This window comes from Aethalodelphis obliquidens, unplaced genomic scaffold (genome assembly GCF_003676395.1).
Source record: "Aethalodelphis obliquidens isolate GAN/ISIS:26980383/991018 unplaced genomic scaffold, ASM367639v1 scaffold15, whole genome shotgun sequence".
In the NCBI taxonomy this organism is placed as follows: Eukaryota; Metazoa; Chordata; class Mammalia; order Artiodactyla; family Delphinidae; genus Aethalodelphis; species Aethalodelphis obliquidens.
In genome coordinates, this window is record NW_020837959.1 from 11,404,432 (window position 1) to 11,417,128 (window position 12,697).

Here is a 12,697-nt window from a genome sequence, read left to right on the forward strand (position 1 = left end):
GATATGCCAAGAACCTCTAATAGGAGAGTAAAAAAATTCTGTTGAGATAATTGACATTTATTCCTTGCACAGTCATTCTTTATATAGTTACTAGTACAGCAAAATGCATTTTGAATTTTTATATAATTCATTGCTAAAAACAAGTTTATTTGTACTTCTTAAAGGTTCACTTACACTGTTTCCAAGGATACCTTTGTCTTTAAAAATGTCTAGCAAGTTTTGCCGAATAACATTTTCTTAGCTGGGAGAAAGGAACATTTTAATTATTAGTAAATGATCCGTTGGGTTTCCGTTTATGAACAGTTGAATGCTTCTGCCTTAATTTGGGTCATTAACAAATGAAAATATTTGCATAACTTTACAACCACCAAATTGCACTTTAGGGCTAAAGATAACGGTGACATAAAACTGCCATAAGAGTTCAATTCAGCCAGTATGTTTTGAATGCTTGCAGTACCTCAGACACTGGGGACTCAGAGGTGGTTAAGATACAGTCCCCGCCCCCGTGAATTTACAGTCTCACTGAAGAGTGCGGCACATACAAACTTAGTAAAAGGTAGACTGTGAAAAGCTCCAAGATTAGAGGTAAATGAAACTAATGCCCAGATGGCATCAGAAGAGGAGCTAATTCAGTCTGGCCAGGAGGATCCAGGGAGTTTCAGAGGGAAGGTGGCATGTAAACAGGGTCTTGAGATGTCCTCTGGGGCAAAGGGTCCTTTATTCAACTTCTTGCTTTTCAGAATGTGATGGAACTTCATCTTACGGTGGGAGGAGGAAGATGGGGGCTTTGGAGTCTAAAGTTAGCCTTCCTTATAGTAAAAAATTACCCTTGGAAAATTCCTTAAATTTCCTGTAAAGTCTTCATGTTTTTTTTGTACCCAGCCTGTATAATAATTTGTATGTATATCAAAATCTGAGAGCTGAAACCCATATACAGAAACATCCATTTCATCTTGTCTCTGAAATGTTCCTACTTTCCCATGGTTTTTACTCCATTCTGTTTTAACAGTAAAACTCTATACTCTTAATGCATGTTGATAGACGTATTTGTTATTTTAAGAGTTAAAGTGGTTAGTGTGTGAAAGAACTTGAGGTCGCTAGAGTTAGGAGCTTGGTGAATGTTTGTGGATTTGAATCCAGAGGTCCAGCCTATGCCTTGTTCTTTGAAATGTTGTAAAGTAGAACTTGACCACATACTTCCTGTCCTTCTAAGATGGCATTTCCTCTTGTGGCTGCTGTGACCAGGTGTCATTCTCATGTCCTCAGACATCGATCTCATGAATCCCTTAGAGAAACCACATCCTACTTGTTGGTTTAGGTTCGGATGCTAAATTCTGTACTGTGTGACTCCCCTTGACAGGCAGACTTCTAAAGTGTTGGTCTGTCTTCAATGAGCAGAATCGAACAAGGGCCCCTTACATTGCCTGAGAAGTTAGGTGGCAGGATTGGTGACAGTAGTATCTCCATTCCTCTAAGTCCTGAGAATTTCCTTCTTTCTTAAAAAGTGGACCCACTCGAAGGTGACAGGCTAGACCAATGTCTTGCTCTCACAACTGCTTTCCTTTATCTGGGATTTCGGTATAATGCTCTGAGGTGGTGGTGAGAAAGCTGTGTGAATTTTGCTGCTGCATTTCCTATAAACATGTTGAGAACCTTGTCTAGACATTAATCAGTTCCCTTTTATGTAACTCTCTGTGTGAGAAACTTCAAAAAATTTACTTGCCTTACAGCTTGGTATGTTTTTTTGTTTTGATGATATGAATTATGGAACTGATTATGTTTGCCTTTCTGTCTTGGCTACCTGGAAGCTCAGAGCCAATTCAGAGTTTTTTCCTTGATTACAGAAGAAATGTAAATTCATGGCTAAAGTTTTGAAAAGTATAGAAAAACTTAAAGAAGAAGATGCTCATGGCATGCACACAGGGGGATCAAGACAACTGTTTGAAGGCTGTTGTCACAATCAAGCCGCAAAGAGGGAAGAGCAGTGGATTTTAAATTGCCTAAGCGCTTTGTGATGTGTTGTAGCAACACAGTAGGCGGAGTTGTCGTTTTAGATCACACAGCCAAAGTCCTGAATTTAAGACTAAGGTTAATTTCTTCAGATTGGAATAACAACAGCAGCAATAGTAATTACCATTAAATAAATACCTACATATGTATTAGGCACTGTGCTATGCCATTTTTACAGTTTTACCTCTTCACGGAAATTACCTTGATTGGGTTAAACCCAGATGCTGCCTTTATCTTTAATCGTTGATCAGTAGCTTTTACCTATTTGTGCTTTTTAGCTGTTGGCATCGTTGGAATAGAAAACTGGTTCACCATAGCATCATGGTGAAGAGTGTGTACACTGCATCCATACTGCCAATGCAGTGTGTGACCTTCTGCACATACGTAACCTCTCTGCCCATCAGTTTCCTCATCTGTAAAATGGGAATAATCATGTTACCTACTTCATAGGGTTGTTATAAAGATTAAATACATTACCTCTGCAGGGTTTGGGACACAGTGAGCACTTACAGTGTTCATAAAATAAATAACCTTTTAAATTCCTTCTCATTACTTACAGAATGTCAGAGTATTTTGACCCAATAAATAGGAGAGCAGTTCTCTCCTTAAAGTCTAGAACTTCTGCTGGCTTAATGATGATGGGGATTTGAGGAAGAATTGGGCTTTTTAGAACTTCTCGAGCCATTTTGAAAAGGTTTTCCAACTGTTGGTTGTGTTGTGCTTTACTAGGGCTCAGTTTGTCTGTTTAGTGCTTATGGCTTGCCTCCTCTGATTTATAGAACATTTCTAAGTTTTGATTTAACTTATTTCAAATCTATATTTATGTTACAGGCTCTTTGGGTTTTTTTTCTATCCTCTTGTAACTTTTGAAAGATAGATTTAAAAACAATTTTTTTGTTTTTTCTTTTTAATTTTGTTGTGGGTTTTTTTGTTTGGTTGTTTTGGATATACTGTGCTGCATGTGGGATCTTAGTTCCCAGCCCAGGGATCGAACCTGTGCTCCCTGCAGTGGAAGCACGGAGTCTGAATCACTGGACTGCCAGGGAAGTCCCCTCTCCAAAGATAGATTTTAAAAATCCATAGATTGTATTATTTTGGAACACAGACTTGGTGAGTTTATATTACCCTGAAAGATTACCCAAGGTTGAGAAATTGGGTAGTTTAAGAAAATATTATAGAAACTACTGATTTTTTTTAATGGACTCGTAGAACCCTTGTGACTCATTACCCAATAGTATCCACACTCAGAAAGATTCCTGATGTTTGAGTGACAGAGACTGGGGTGACCTCGGCGGGCCCTGGTGGGAAGAAGAACGTGTGGACATAGGGCGCCATCTTGGCTCCCCCAGTGCCCCCTCGGAGCCCTCTCAGCCTCAGTCACTTGACCGGGAGAGGAAGAGACTTGTACCTATACCTTAGTGATAGTTGCTGTATTTTCCTGGATAGATACACCTGTATACCTTGTGGCACCTCTTGTTGTTAAGTGATAACCTCGTTCCATTGTTTACTTCTACTTCTATTATTACTCTTGGTAAATTCTCCCCAGTCTCAGTGAAACAAGAAGAATAACTAATTGGGAGAAAATCTGCAGCATCCCAGGAAGTACAGATTAATATTTAATCCCATCTTAATGTGCATTTTCCATGTAGTTTATTAATAAATCCCTTAACACTTTTGTTTTGGTTTTTCCTGAGATGATTTAAAAGTTACTTCACTAGTAATTTGAAGAAATGATTAAAATAGCAGGCTTTTGGGAAAACACATTTTAAGTGCTATCACCATTGAACCATGGGATGGTGACCCATCTACTTTCCTGTGCTTTTGTGTAAATCTCTATTAATTGTATGAATCTGTTATTTATGATGTCTATTAATCTTGCCTTCTCAACTTGCTCTGACACTCCCGGGAGAGACACTCTACTCTGCCTTATATTTTTACTGTGATCCTCTCAGTACCTAGTACCAGACTTATTAAAATTGGTACTCACATACATATTGATGGATTTAAAGTAGTATTTTGTTTAATTTACTGTGACATGTGGTATCTTGTGAAAATGTGTGATGACCTCCTCTTTTATCTACTATAAAATAGTGGGTAAATTAAGTGTGCGTGCCGCGGGCTGTCGTGCAGGGAGAAACTCTTCACTTACATCTGCACGCATGAGGTGCCGGCTACAGGAACCCCTTGGTGTTTGCACCTCCCTGCTTTGATCATCAGCCAGGCATTTGGTGTTGAGCCATAACACGAAGGAAAGCATCCGAAAACTAAGAATTTTAGAACAGCCAGATGACCTAGCTTCTCTTCAGCTCCGGATTTGAAGTAATTACGAAGGAGTCTAACCGTGACTGGTTTTCTTTTCAACACAGCACTATTCTGATTCGGGTCGATGTGGCCCACGCTGCGTGGAACAGGCACGATGAGGCTGGCCTTTATCGAAGAGGCAGTGCACTGTGCATTGTGCAGTTTGGGGTTTGTTTTCCTTTGGCCGATGAGTGGGAACCTCCCATTTTCCGAGCAGTAGTAACACCCCTGGAGGCTGGCCCTCCCACCCTAGCGGGCTCTGCAGACCCAGCCGGCAGGGCTGACCACTTGTGCCTGGGAAGTCAGCTTCCTTTCTGTCCTCAGGCCCCTGGCATGCTGGTGCCTTGCACAGCCAAGGACTCGCAGCTGTCCCAGTTGCCAGACTTTCTGACTTGTGTTTTCAGCCGAGGATGCAGGCTGATAAATTCAGGACAAGTAGTAGAAATGTCAAAAAGGAGCTGGTGATCGAGTCCCCCCTGCAGTGCAAGGATGCAGCCCAGGGAGAAGTGGAAGCAGAGAGCCCAGGGCCAGTGCTGGTAAGAGGGCCCCATCCACGGGGCTTCTGCTGTCTTCTCCACGCAGTGCTTTTATTGCATGCTCGGGGCCTCTGGCTCTCTGGTTTGATTTTAAACTTGCCTTGCCTGTTTCTGGCGAACTCTCTTCTCTGTTTCCTCCTGTAGATTGACTTCAGTTCCACTTTGATTCTTCTTTGGGAGGAAAGATATGTTGACGTTTCGTGGGTGAATGTGGTTTCCAGGAGGCTTCTTTGTATAGAACAACTATGTATTGTTCATGTCTCACCTAGCTGCACTGTTGTCAAACGTAAACCCAAGAGGCACATTGTAATTGCCTTTTATAGGATTGAAAAACGTCTTTTGCAAGATTAAAACATATTTACATTATGTGTTTATGTGATTGTGAAAATTATGATGATGACATGGGGGGAGTGTTAAGGAACATAACTGCTGAAGTTAGTTACATGTATTCTCAGTCATTTTAACAGGTTTGCCTTGAATTGAGCAAAGTAAGAAATAACCTAAGCTTTGAACCAGTTAATAGAAAAGTTTCTATTTTTGACATTAGCTAAACTCAGAGCAGTTTGGATAAATTCAAGTGCTTCGGTAGACTTTGTAAGGGAGGAATGTGAAAAATGGTTTTGTTGTTATCGTCAGTGAGTAGGTTGTGCTTCTCTCTCGGAATTTCTTTAGTACAATAAAGGCACATAATTTTTTAAGCAAACTGCAAAAAACCACCAACATGCCCTGTGGTGGGGACAATTGAGCCTTTCAAATGATCTGTTAAAGGGATTGTTAAACTTGTACTTAGCAATTTTATATAGTGATTTTTTTTTTTAACACGGAGGTTCATTTGCTGTTATAAAGTGTTTGGTTAGTGAACTTAATTTTCAATTAATGTCTTTAAGAATCTGAACTTAAACTTCTCTGTAATGGATTTGATTTGAACTAAATTGCCTTTGACCTGTGAGACTGCCTTATATTGTATTGCCTTCAAAATTATGTTGCTAACCACGAACTGAGAAAGTCAGTAAAGTGTGATGGGCTTTTTCACTGTAGGTTTTCATCTGAGAGATTTAGGCCCCCCTCCCCGCTCCCAGCATTGTTTAGAGATGTTATTCGTTATCTTGGATTCCTTTCTGCTAGCACAATAGTTCATTTATCCATTGAGAAGCTTGAGCAGCTTCCATGCAGTAATAGATTTAACCGGTTAAAGCTCCCAGCTGATGTCGCTTATGATTTCTTGGAGGAAGTTGTGTGGTTTGGGTTCCCTTGTGAATATTCTTAAAAATCTTTTGTCAGTGATTCTCCAGATGTGTAGAAATATTTGTCCAGAGGATTAAATACACTGTAGAAAGATGCTCTGTGATTTTTTTTTTTTTTAACCACCCAAGTGACTTTTAAAAAACTTGCTTCTCTTTCTTATGCTCAAAAAATCAGCCGCTTATGTCCCAGTTATTTGTTTAGGTCAAATCTCACTCCAGGCAGTTCCACGGGGAGTACGTTTTCCACTGTAATGGATAAGGCTGTGCTGGCTGCAGCTGCACCTGGTGGGAGTGCTTGTGGGGACCCAGAAGCTTCTGGCAGCATGGAGAGCTCTGGCCCGTGCACCTGCAGAGAGAGGTGTGAGGGAGAGGGGAAGGCAACAGTGATACAACAAGAAGCTTTTTCTTATCTGATGGTGTTTCTCTTATTCCATTGGGGTAACTAAGCAAGATAAAAAGAGCTACTACCAGATAAGAGAAGCAAGGATATTTAAGCAGAGCCTCTGCCCAGGGCAGATCTCCTTACCTGTGATTCTCACTGCCCACAACAAATGAGAATTCAGCACACTGCTCGGAATACAGCTTTTCTCCAAGATGATTTTTTAAAAGTATGCCAGCACAGCCATGAGATCTGTGTGTTGCAGTGCTGTTCGTTACTATTATGTTAGTAGCCCGTGTGCCTGTTGAGAATCTCCAAGTCTGTAATGTTTACATGTAAGTAACTTACTTTGAAATCAAGTTTTGGCTGGTTTTAGTTATGTACACAATCACTCCTTGGGGAAAATATTACATAGTTTAGAAAGCAAAAAAGTAATTAATGCATATAATTAGAAATATGAATAGTGTAAAATAGGGAAATGTAAAGTGCCCTTACCTTTAATTTCCAAAAGTGCCCGCCATTTATTATTTGGTGTAAAACTTTCTCCTGTGCACATAAAAATATAACTTATTGTGTGTGTTCGGAAAATGCATAGTACTATAAATTTATGCATTAATTTTCTCCCAGAACATATCAAGAACATCTTTCTTTGTCACCACGTATAGATTTATGCCATCCTTTTTAATGGCTGTACCATAATTTGATTCCATTTGTTTCCAATTCTTTGCCATTAGTGCAATGTATAATCATTGAGAAATGGCTTTGTGGGCTGTGAGTGACTAACAGTGAATGTACTAGTAAACGTATCTGAAAGCACTTATGCTGGACAGAAGTACTTTTTCTGTAAAACCTCTATCAGAAGTCAGTGTTTCTTTCCCCTCTGCCAGGGCAACAGTTAAGTTTCCCTTAGCAGTGGCTACTTGTTCCATGCTAGGTAAAGTCAATGTTTCTAAGAGAAGTATATGTTTGGACATTACAGATTTTCAGAGGCTGCAAGGTTCAACTTACAGGCACCTATGCAGGTAGGTCATGTCCCTTCACTGTGACAATAAACAGGAGGAAGTACATGGTGAATTTTCCCCATTCCTCTCCAGGCTCACTGCCAACCCTATAGAAAAATGACTTTGTGGGTTGTGAATGACTAATAGGGGAACAATCAGGATATTCTTGGTGTCTACAAGTTAGTTACCCCACTGAATTTGAATACCTATTTTTGCCCCCCAAACTCTAACGTAATTCCTGGAAATAATTTATTCTAATTGTTACAACTCAACAATTTAGAGGAAAAGGGTGTGGCCTCAGAGAGTCAGAAGTGGCTGGGGTATATGTCCTGTGTGTTGCCTTTGCATTGGGTTACTTTCAAGAGGCAGGTGAGGACTGCAGCACGGGTCTTATTCTGCGAATTTTGAAGGTTGTAAGATGTGAAGATGGAGAGAGCTGCGTTTTCACGTGTTAGGTATGCTCCTTCGGTATTTTTAAAGAAGTATCTTTTCAGAAACACCTTTTCTATTTTTGATTTTTTTCTTTTTTAAAAAAACAGCAATCAGAACTTTATTTATTGGCCTCACCACGTGGCCCGGTATTGAACCAGTGCCCCCCTGCGGTGGAAGTGCAGAGTCCTAACCACTGGACTGCCAGGGGATTCCCAATTTTTTTATAATTTTCTGGAATCTTCAAGTGTTAAACACTGAATCTGAGTTCTTATTTTAACATTTTAAAGAACAAATGATTAGCTAAATGACCACATGAGAAAGGAGCACGTGTACCAGTGTAGAAAGGAGTAGGAGACTGGGCTGCTGGTTGGACAAGTCAGTGCGTTACCTGGAGAAACCTTTTCTCCCTTAAGTTCTATTTACTCTAGAAATAGCAGAAACGAGTTAAGGTACAAACCCTGAAGGCTTAGCTTATGGGTAATGATCATGTTGTTGTCAATATCCTATAAGACTTCAGAGGACTGTGATTGAGTTAATTAAATTATACTTATAAAGGTCTTCTGAAGTTTTTCTGCATCTCTATAGAAGTCTTTAGAAATAATTAATTATATTATGTTGACGATACTTAATATGTAGTTTCTTTTTTTTTTTTTAATATTGAGTGGTAAAGGAAGGAAGTTCCTTCAAGCTCTGTGTAATGACATATTCCCAGGTGACAAACAACAGGACATTTTACTGATTCAGAGCCATAAGCCTTCACTGTGCTCTTTGGTTTTCCCCTTCATTTGTTTGTTTGTTCATTCAGCCACATTTATAAGTACTGAGGTTTGGCAAACATACTGAGTAGTGCATTGGGGATACAGGGGTGAGTGAGATACACGCTCCGTCTCCTCAGGCAGCAAGGTCTGGGGAATGAGGGGCTTCCTTCCTCAGAAATGCTTTTCACGTGGTAGTTTTCAGGCACAGTGAGTGTTAATCTCACCCATCCTTTTCCACTTAGGCAGAAAACACCTAAATCATCATCAGCTCCAGCAAGGACACATTCTATTTTTTAGCACCTAAAGCAGGCCTAGCCTTGCTTTACTGAAGGCATAGGGACCTCTGTTCACATGAATAGTCTGTGTGATTGAGGCCCGGCTATTGCACCGTATTTTGTGGAGCGGTTGGTGGAAGGAATCTTTGGGAAGTGCATGCTTCTCTTACCCCAGAGAAGGAGCTTCCACAGCTCGTGTCACTGCCTCATTACAGCGCTGAGCCACTCATGTCTTCTGTCTTATGCTCGTACAGAGCATAAAAGTCCACCCAGCCCCGGTGAGTTTCTTTTCTCATGTCTGTCATCATCGTGGAGGCAGAGTGGCTGGTCACTGTTTTTTTATAACAAGGTAATGGCAATTGCTTTCTTTCTTTTTTTTTCCACTGTAAGGATAAAAATAGAAAATATTTGTATAGTGCCTCGTTTTGTGTCAGACACTGTTTTAAACCTGTTTAAACATTATTTCAGCTAGTCCTCCCAATTCCAGGAGGCAGGTACTGTTATTATTAGTCTTTTTACAGATGAGAAGACTGAGCACAGAGATGTTAGGTAACCTGCACAAAGTCATACATTTAGGAAGTGACAGAGCCTGGGTTTTAAGCTGCCAGTCAGGTTTTCCAGAACCCATAAGTGAACACATATGTATGATTCATTAACAAAAATGAGTGTATTCCTTATGCTTGACATTGGGATTATAAAGATGGAAAAGAGGGGTTCAAAATTCTCTGTCCTTAAAAAAGTTTTTAAATTGTTAGAGGAAGGCCAATTTCAAAGTGACAGAACAACAGCAGTTGAATAGCTCAGAAAAATAAAGAGGAGGATGGTCATGCCTGAGGAAGTTGGAAACGTGAACAAGATGGAGTTGGGAGTTACGTCACTTTCCTTTTGAGTGTCCCGTTTTATCATCTTCCCGGAAAGTTATACAGGAGCACAGATTGGTGGAATGTCTGACAGTCTGGGGACATCTTATTTTCCCCCCTAGATTTTTTTTTTTTTAAACTGATTTACAGCACGATCCAGGATAACCCTGAAATGTTTATTCCGTAATCAGTAGAATAGGCACCGTGGTCCCCGTAGTGTTTAGAGGAGGCTGCCATTTGCCCAGTGTGCTCTACCCTTTGACAGGTAGTGGCTAAATGCAAGATAGCAGAACTATGTCACAGGCAGTGGGTGGTGTTGGGTGGTCTCAGAGAAAGCACTTTGGAGACCAGATTCAGGTTTGGTCTGGAATCTGCCTTTCAATCTCTGAGGATGACCACCCTTCCCTCCCCAACTCCGTGCCAGCCCGGCCCTGGCTTTAGTACTTTTCTCGTCTGTAAAATGAGAAGTGTGTAGTAAATAATCTCGAAAGTCTCTTCTGGGGCTAAAGCTCTGTATTTCAGGGTCATTAGCTTTGGTCCCATAATAACCTGTGATGGCGTCAGATCTAGATCCTAGAGCTTCAGTTTCAGGTTCTAAGCTTAGTTTATCCAAAATCGTTTGGGTTTTGAGTTGTAGGAGCTGTAAAACAGGGGATACTGGATTTCCACCCAATGTAATGAATAAGATGAGTGCAGTGGGTTGGCAAACCTAGAAATAAATAGAAGTGGTAGCAAATTTGCAGTTACCAGGGATTACTGTACAAGAGAGGCAAGAAGACCTGGCTTGAGCCTACAGATGACACGACTGAGTATAATTTTTAGAAACAAGAAGACTTGGAAATTATAGTTTATCCTCAACTTTCCAGCAGTTTGAAATATCCCTGTAATGTGATACATACAGCTCTTCCGAAGTTGCTCTTAGAGTACCCTTTTGAGGCTTCAGAAGTTTTTAGTGCTCGCTTTCCAGACAAGTGTACATGCCGCTTACTAGTGGGTCTCTGAGTGCTCTGCCTGGTGCTTGGGGAAGAGCCAGTCTGAAATTCTGTTTTGGGGTCTCCTTTGTGGAGAGCCGTCACTACTAAGGGAGAAGCAGAAGTTAGTGGTGCCAAGGGCCCTGCGCTCACAGTCAGGAGTCCTGGGTCCTGTGTCTTCTAAACATTCGACATTTCTAAGCTGAGATTGCGTTTCTGTCAGATGGAGGTAGTCGTGGTGTCTGTCCTCCAGATTCCTCATCTCCGAGGGTTGTCTGGCTGCCCTGGTCAACTTACTGCATTCAGTCTTTTCTTACTTCGAGCCATGCTCCAAAGTGCCACCGGATCAATCTTTCCAAAACGCAGATACGGTTATTAATTTCCTCCCTAAACCCCTCCCCTGACTTGCCTTTACAGAGAAGGCAAAGCACGGCCCACTTGACCCTCAGAAGTTGGCCCTGAACTTGCTTGCAGGTCTCCCTCATCTACTGCACTTTACAAAATGCGTCCTGACCCAGGCCCTGTATTCTTCAACCGGGGGTGCTTTCACACCCGGGCACAGTGCTTCTTTTGCCTGGCGTGGCTTCACTGCCCGACCATTCTCCCTCATCCTTCAAGTCCCGATCACATGCCAGCTCCTCCAAGAAGCTTTTAAAACTCTCTCCCCACATCTTCCCATAGACTCTGTTCTCCGCGGCCCATCATGGCATCATTCTAGCGTGTTAGGTTATTATGCATCTCTGCTGTGTTGTAGCTAAGGCTTGTACTCTAGTCTCCCTCACTAATGCGGGGGCTTCTGCCCCACAGGAACCATGGTTTTCTTTGTATTGTCTCTGCCACAATGTCAAAGCTCCCCCCGCCTTTTTTTTCTTTTCTTCTCGGCATCACTTTTGCAGGATGCGAAGAACAGGTTGCAGAAAGGGCTTCTGGGGGAGACGGGATCTGAGGATCATTCTCCCTCTTCATTCTTCCCTCTTCCACCTTCATCACTTTAGCCACTAATATTCAAGTACGTTGAAATGCCAAAAAGTAAAAAAGGATGCACCTAGAGGAGCCTGCTTGACTAAATGTGATGTGGGTATTGTGCCCCCAAACTCTCCTTTGCTTCTGTTATTTTTGATCTAAATTAAAATGTTAGCTAACACTTTGTGACTTGAGGACACAAGTGCAAACTTAGGTGACCAGGGTCAAAACTCTTCTATTTCTTCCTCTTAGCCAGCACCCTTTCCATGTGAGTACTACTTCTTCTCATCAGCCACACCTGAAACTGTAACATCACCTTTAATGGTTGTAGGACATTTGGAAAAAATCATTGTGTGACCTTATTACCAGAATCCCAGTAAATTGATTATATGTGGAAAGGGTAGTGGAGACCTACAAGATGTAGGGCAAAGAAGACCACTCTTCCTGGGGGGAAAGAAAGGAAAGCGGGGCCTGTTAGCAACACTGAACAATGTAGGTCACCTGCTTTACTTGACCAAGACTCGACCTGACTGTTTTGTCCCTAATAGGGTAGTTTTTCCCAAATGTGTCTTGTGTCCCCAAGTGAAAATTTCAGGAAGTGGTCTGTCCTTTGTTTTGCCATGAAGTATTAAATATTACCTGTGTGTTAAAAAAACATATGTTTCATACAGTCTATAATAGTGCTGTCTAATAGAACTATATAGCATGAGCCACATATGTAATTTTAAATTTTCTTATAGCCAAATTAAAGTAAAATCGATAGGTGTAATTGATTTTAGTAATATAGTTTTAACCCAATATTTCCAAAAATATCATCATTTTGGCATTTAGTCCTTATAAAATATCAAGGCATTACACATTCTTTTATTCATACTAAGTGTTTGTAAATTTGTGTCTATTTTACACCTATAACACATCTGAATTCAGGATAGTCACATGTGGCTAGTAGCTACTGTAGTGAACGGTG

The 12,697-nt window shown here is 41.0% G+C and overlaps 1 protein-coding gene across 28 annotated transcripts in view; it reads left to right on the forward strand.

The window, feature by feature from the left end:
- Positions 1-12,697, forward strand: part of DOCK9 (dedicator of cytokinesis 9) — a 379,834-nt gene that overhangs the window by 199,683 nt on the left and 167,454 nt on the right. For 4 of the 28 annotated variants that reach the window (XM_027115920.1, XM_027115926.1, XM_027115916.1 and 1 more), the window contains exon 1: positions 4,567-4,847. The exons of 21 other annotated variants lie outside the window; for them this stretch is intronic. In XM_027115920.1, coding sequence (XP_026971721.1) covers positions 4,722-4,847 — 126 coding nt within the window. In that variant the 5' untranslated portion in view covers positions 4,567-4,721. Of the gene's footprint in view, positions 1-4,554; positions 4,848-12,697 lie in introns of those variants that run through there. 3 more of the 28 variants (XM_027115914.1, XM_027115911.1, XM_027115909.1) reach the window with 2 other exon arrangements.